The sequence below is a fragment of the Trypanosoma cruzi genome (assembly GCF_000209065.1).
Source record: "Trypanosoma cruzi strain CL Brener chromosome Unknown tcruzi_1047053481211, whole genome shotgun sequence".
Lineage (NCBI taxonomy): Eukaryota > Euglenozoa > Kinetoplastea > Trypanosomatida > Trypanosomatidae > Trypanosoma > Trypanosoma cruzi.
This window is the reverse complement of record NW_919027.1, coordinates 1-5,509: the sequence shown is the minus strand read 5'-3', so window position 1 is coordinate 5,509 and position 5,509 is coordinate 1. Positions and strand designations below refer to the sequence as shown.

Below are 5,509 nucleotides of genomic sequence, written 5' to 3'. Positions count from 1 at the left end.
GACTGTTTGTGACTGCCCCAGCCCGCACGACGGAATACTTGCCACTTTTGTACGGACGGCCCTTGCGCTACTCACTCGTTATTGTAGCAGCATACAACCAAAACAGGATAACAAGCTGCTTTGTGATGAATATTGGCTGCACTTCCCGTGGACCAACAATCCGCGTGGTGTGCGGGGATCTCCTTTTTTGTATTGTTACTTTGCTTTTGTGTTGCTGTGTGCGCTGCACCTTCTTGTGTGTGTGTGTACCCTCCGTGCGGGGTGCCGACACGACGGACCGCTCTCGCCGTATGTGCATGCGGTGGAGCCTTGTGTGCCGCTCCTGTTTGCTTCTCCCTCCTCCATTTGTGTGTTGGTGTTGCGGCAGGGCTGCGTGTGTGTGTGCCTGCTGCCGTGGATTGGAGTGTGTGTCGTGCGTGGTGTGCGGCGTACGGTGCATGCCTGGCTGCTGCCCTCTCCTCATGTGGTGTGCCCTCTGTGTGTGTCTGCCGCACCTCTCGTCTCCCCTGTTGCTCTCCATTTCCCTCACTGTGCAGATCAGCTCCACACCACTGAACAACCACACTCACGATGATGATGACGTGCCGTCTGCTGTGCGCCCTGTTGGTGCTTGCCCTGTGCTGCTGCTGCCCGTCGGTGTGCGGGGCAGAGCCTGAGCCTGAAGCTGATTTAGGCGTCCTTGATCCATCGCCTCCTCCACCACAGCCAACACCCCCGAAGACCGGTCAGTCAGGGTCGTCAAGTGTGGGGTCCGTTGTAAATCCGGGAAATGGTGGCGGAGAGGGACAAAGTTCGACTAATCCAGATCCGAAATCAGAAGAAGTTTCGAGTACGGCAGAGAAAGAGGTTACTGAAAGCAGGACAGTTTCCGAAAGCCGAGCGAGTTCGTCCGAGGAACAACCACATAAGAACACGGAAGATGCCAAGGCGACCACAACGGCCACTAAAACAAAGTCACCGGAGGATGACAAGAAGTCTAAGCCTGAAACCAATACAAATGCCACCAGTCCAATTCCCTCTGCACCAGTGATTAAGCCTTCTGACGCTTCTGCCGAGACGACCACGACCACCACAACACAGGCACCAACCACGACGACCACTACCACAACACAGGCACCAAGTACTACGACTACTGAGGCGCCAGCTGTGTCGACCACCCGCGCACCGTCACGTCTGCGCGAAATCGACGGCAGCCTCAGCAGCTCTGCGTGGGTGTGTGCCCCGCTGGTGCTCGCCGCCTCCGCGCTGGCGTACACCGCTGTGGGCTGAAGAGGTGTGTGCGGGCTGTGCGTGCCAGCACTCAACCGCGGGATTTTTGCGTGTGTGTTGTTTTTCACTGTATAAAATAAGAGAAAACAATGATCTTGTTTTGCTTCACTTGCTTCTGCTGCCGTGCTGTGTGCTCCGCGTTGTGCCCCGCATCCGTCACGTTGAACGCATCGCGGACACACTCATGTGCATGCGCACTGGAGCCCTGGGTTTGTTTTTTCTTTTCTTTTTTAATTTCTTTTTTTTAACTATTGTTTTTTATTGCTTTTTAAACTTGTGGTTTGCGGTGCGGTGTGCGAGCTCTGCAATCGTACTGATTCCATCTGTCTCGTGGTGTGTGCGCTGCTGCTGGGGTTCTGCCATTTGTTGCTGTGCGGTGGCTGTGCGTGGTGTGGCGGCCGTGTCTATCTTTTTGCTTTTCACCCTGTTGACGGGGAGTTAGTTTGTGCTGAAGGCTACACGCAAGTGACAGGAGTGGTGGCGATGATGGCTGGCCGTGTGCTTCTGGTGTTTGCCCTCTGCGTGCTGTGGTGGCGATAGCGGTACGTGTGAGTATTAGCTCCTGCGGTGGCGTGCTCAGCTGCGGTGGGAGTGTGCGATGGATGGCAGCAGAAGTACAGGAGGCAGGGCGAATGCGTCCGCCGTGGAGGAATGCGTGCGTAATTGGATGGCCGTCGTCCCTGGAGGCGCCAAGGGATTGCCGTTGCTGCTGACACCGCTGAGGATAGGGGGGCATGCTGCAATCCAATGAACACTCAACGAGATGCGTCACCAATCGCGTAGATCGCCTGCCGTTAGAACGAGGAGAAGACAAGGCGGAGCGCCACCAGCGGCACCGGCAGTATGTGGAGGATCAGCGGGATGGCGTTATTTGCCGCCCGAAATGAAAACGAATGTGTCGGAGTCACACGACGCATTGAGTGGTGTTGGACAGCGGGAGGAGTCAACTGTGAATGGTTCAGAAGGCAAGGCTCAGATGCTGATGGCTCCTGTCACTGTGGGGCGCCTGGAACTCGTGCCCCAAAGGGAGCGAGCATTGCCCTCTTCGGATGGCAGTCGCGCCACCGGCAGTCGGGAAAACGAATCCGCTCAGGATGAAAAGTTGAAAGTCGCTGAGTCATCGGAGGGCGGTGGGACAGAGGGAGGAGCCCAGCCCCCATCACAGCCTGCCATTGGGGGGCGAAAAGGATCACTACCAACAAAACCAGCCGCAGTACCGGGCGAAAAAATAAGACAAACAGCAGGGGCAGGAACCGCCGCAAAGGGCAGAAGGGTCTGACAGCCGACACGAAGTTTCATGGCCAGAGAATGGCGAAGGTAGCGCCAAAACACGATGTGGGCTCAAACACAACTTCCGCACAAGTACCGGATGATGCACCATAAGGAGAATCGGGACGAGAAGTTGCAGTAGAAGCAGCTGGTGGAGATGAGGCAGAAAGGAAGGAAGTTGCAGCACACCAAGACACCGTGCAGCATGCACCATCTCCCACTTACGAGAGGCCATCGCAGTCATCGTCCTTTTCAGATGGCGGCTTTGCTGCATTAGATTGGAAAGAGGAATGCATCGTGCAGGAGATTTTCAAACAGCCTCCACTTTCTGTCGCTGCAGAGAAAACAGAAACGTACCGGCGTGGAGACAAAGCGCCTGCTGCCGAGGCTGACAACAGCACTGCATTTCTTCCGGCTGCAGAGTTTAACGCCGCCGCCAGCACCACCACGACCAATCACAATGCGAGCCACCTGGACGGAGAGGACGCCGGACCCTCCACAGAAGAAGTGGAGAAGAAGAATGCAACAACAAAACCGAAGGCACATCAGCCGGCAAAGTTACCCCGCAGCCCACAACGAGGGGTTCACGAGGGACACCGCCACCGCCACTAGCAACATAAACACAGCTTCGCATGGCGGCAGTGACAGCAGCACCGTAGTCTCCCACACCACCTCCCTTTATTGTTTCTTGCGCTTATTTTAGCTTTGCGGCCGCTGCGGTGGTGGCCGGCCTGCATGAAGTGGAATGCGATGAATGTGGACGAAGGCCCACTGCAAATGAACTGCTTGTGGTGAATATTGACTGCACTTCCCGTGGACCAACAATCCGCGTGGTGTGCGGGGATCTCCTTTTTAATTGTTACTTTGCTTTTGTGTTGCTGTGTGCGCTGCACCTTCTTGTGTGTGTGCACCCTCCGTGAGGGGTGCCGACACGACGGACCGCTCTCGCCGTATGCACATGCGGTGGAGCCTTGTGTGCCGCTCCTGTTTGCTTCTCCCTCTTCCATCTGTGTGTTGTTGTTGCGGCAGGGCTGTGTGTGTGTGTGTGCCTGCTGCCGTGGATTGGAGTGTGTCGTGCGTGGTGTGCGGCGTACGGTGCATGCCTGGCTGCTGCCCTCTCCTCATGTGGTGTGCCCTCTGTGTGTGTCTGCCGCACCTCTCGTCTCCCCTGTTGCTCTCCATTTCCCTCACTGTGCAGATCAGCTCCACACCACTGAACGACCACACTCACGATGATGATGACGTGCCGTCTGCTGTGCGCCCTGTTGGTGCTTGCCCTGTGCTGCTGCTGCCCGTCGGTGTGCGCTGCAGCGACTGGTGAAGTCGAACTCCCCGGCTTGAGTTCATCGTCCTCTGAGCCACAAGTCAAAACTAAGTCTGATGCGGGACTGGGAAACGGAAAGGGGGGTGACCGAGCGCCAGAAAATGAGGAACCTACCCCGTTAAGGGAAAAGGAGGATCCTGTTAAGGTGCAGATACCAAGTGCAACGACTAACACGACTACGACAAAGGCACCAACTACAACAACGACCACGACTACAACAGAGGCGCCAACCACGACGACCACCACTACAACACAGGCACCAAGTACTACGACTACAGAGGCGCCAACAACGACGACGACCCGCGCACCGTCACGTCTTCGCGAAATCGACGGCAGCCTCAGCAGCTCTGCGTGGGTGTGTGTCCCGCTGGTGCTCGCCGCATCCGCGCTGGCGTACACCACTGTGGGCTGAAGAGGTGTGTGCGGGCTGTGCGTGCCAGCACTCAACCGCGGGGATTTGTGCGTGTGTGTTGTGGTTCACTGTATAAAATAAGAGGAAATAATGATCTTGTTTTGCTTCACTTGCTTCTGCCGTGCTGTGTGCTCCGCGTTGTGCCCCGCATCCGCCACGTTGAACGCATCGCGGACACACTCACAAGCATGCGCACTGGAGTCCTGGGTTTGTTTTTCTTTTTAATTATTGTTTTTTAATTATTGTTTTTTATTGCTTTTTAAACTTGTGGTTTGCGGGGCGGTGTGCGAGCTCTGCAATCGTACTGACTCCATCTGTCTCGTGATGTTTGCGCTGCTGCTGGGGTGTTGCCATTTGTGGCTGTGCGTGGTGTAGCGGCTGTGTCTCCTTTTGTTTTTCTCGTGCTATCGCAGGTTGGCTCCGCAGCGTTAGGCGACTCCACTGTTTGTGATGATGACTGGCCGTGTGCTCTGCGTCCTGTTGGCTCCTGCAGTGATGTGCAGCTGCTTGTGCGTGTGAGTGACGGCTGCTGCGACGGGGTGCGTGTGCGGCCGCGGGTGATGGCGCGGTGACTTCCGGGCACGCGCGGGGTGTGATGGCTGCGGAAGGTGGACCCGTGGCCGGTGGCTCTGGACGAAGGGGGAATGTGAACTCTGAGGACAATAGCAATCAGGAAGAGGAGGAGGGTGGAGGAAACATTGCGGGTGAGGACCCCAATCCCACCTCGGGAGGAGCACTCACTGCTCCGACGAGGCGGGGCCAATCCAGCAGCGACCCACTGCGAAGTGGCACTTGCAATCCGTCCGGCACTGGCAGCGCGTCTGCTGCTCGGATGCGTGCAAGTGGACCGGAGTCTTTGGGCGGAGGGCACGCTGCGGGCACAACATCCCCACGCTCCGACGCATCTCAGCAGGCAGCGGGTGGAGTGCATGCTGGTGGCGGGAGGACCTCCCAGGGCAGTCAGGCTTCGGAACAAACCGTCACGGGACAGTCACAGGTGCCAGGGACGGCGAAGGAAGCACCGCAGGGCGATGAAGGAGGAGAACCCGGAGCACAACACGAGGCCGACCAAACCACAAAAATGACTGTGGTGGCCTCTTGCGCAGAAACAGCGGTGGAAGAGGAGAGCCGCCAGCGGGATCGCAAGATGCACCACGTCTCTATAGTGGCGGGAATGCTCATTATTATTATTTTTCCCTGCTCTTACCGACATGTCTAGCCACACGATGTCATCA

At 56.9% G+C, this 5,509-nt stretch overlaps 4 protein-coding genes across 4 annotated transcripts, besides 9 other annotated features; all 4 read left to right on the top strand.

The window, feature by feature from the left end:
- Window positions 1–669: part of a sequence feature (areas merged during assembly that could not be assigned to a particular haplotype. This can correspond to areas where the two haplotypes were merged or to regions with more than two copies in the genome that were merged during assembly.) that runs on past the window's edge.
- Window positions 571–1,269, top strand: Tc00.1047053481211.30 (mucin TcMUCII, putative; the record flags this gene model as incomplete). Its single annotated transcript, XM_799746.1, has 1 exon — window positions 571–1,269. The coding sequence occupies one exon, from the start codon at window positions 571–573 to the stop codon at window positions 1,267–1,269; it is 699 nt and encodes a 232-aa protein (XP_804839.1).
- Window positions 670–1,046: a sequence feature (areas merged during assembly that could not be assigned to a particular haplotype. This can correspond to areas where the two haplotypes were merged or to regions with more than two copies in the genome that were merged during assembly.).
- Window positions 1,047–3,770: a sequence feature (areas merged during assembly that could not be assigned to a particular haplotype. This can correspond to areas where the two haplotypes were merged or to regions with more than two copies in the genome that were merged during assembly.).
- Window positions 1,480–1,539: a sequence feature (A-rich).
- On the top strand, window positions 2,033–2,548 carry Tc00.1047053481211.20 (uncharacterized protein; the record flags this gene model as incomplete). The annotated part of the gene is made up of 1 exon (XM_799745.1): window positions 2,033–2,548. One exon carries the CDS (start codon window positions 2,033–2,035, stop codon window positions 2,546–2,548), a length of 516 nt encoding a protein of 171 aa, XP_804838.1.
- Window positions 3,771–3,896: a sequence feature (areas merged during assembly that could not be assigned to a particular haplotype. This can correspond to areas where the two haplotypes were merged or to regions with more than two copies in the genome that were merged during assembly.).
- On the top strand, window positions 3,771–4,274 carry Tc00.1047053481211.10 (mucin TcMUCII, putative; the record flags this gene model as incomplete). The annotated part of the gene is made up of 1 exon (XM_799744.1): window positions 3,771–4,274. One exon carries the CDS (start codon window positions 3,771–3,773, stop codon window positions 4,272–4,274), a length of 504 nt encoding a protein of 167 aa, XP_804837.1.
- Window positions 3,897–4,034: a sequence feature (heterozygous, non-Esmeraldo-like haplotype).
- Window positions 4,024–4,162: a microsatellite.
- Window positions 4,035–5,509: a sequence feature (areas merged during assembly that could not be assigned to a particular haplotype. This can correspond to areas where the two haplotypes were merged or to regions with more than two copies in the genome that were merged during assembly.).
- Window positions 4,493–4,528: a sequence feature (AT_rich).
- On the top strand, window positions 4,870–5,493 carry Tc00.1047053481211.5 (uncharacterized protein; the record flags this gene model as incomplete). The annotated part of the gene is made up of 1 exon (XM_799747.1): window positions 4,870–5,493. One exon carries the CDS (start codon window positions 4,870–4,872, stop codon window positions 5,491–5,493), a length of 624 nt encoding a protein of 207 aa, XP_804840.1.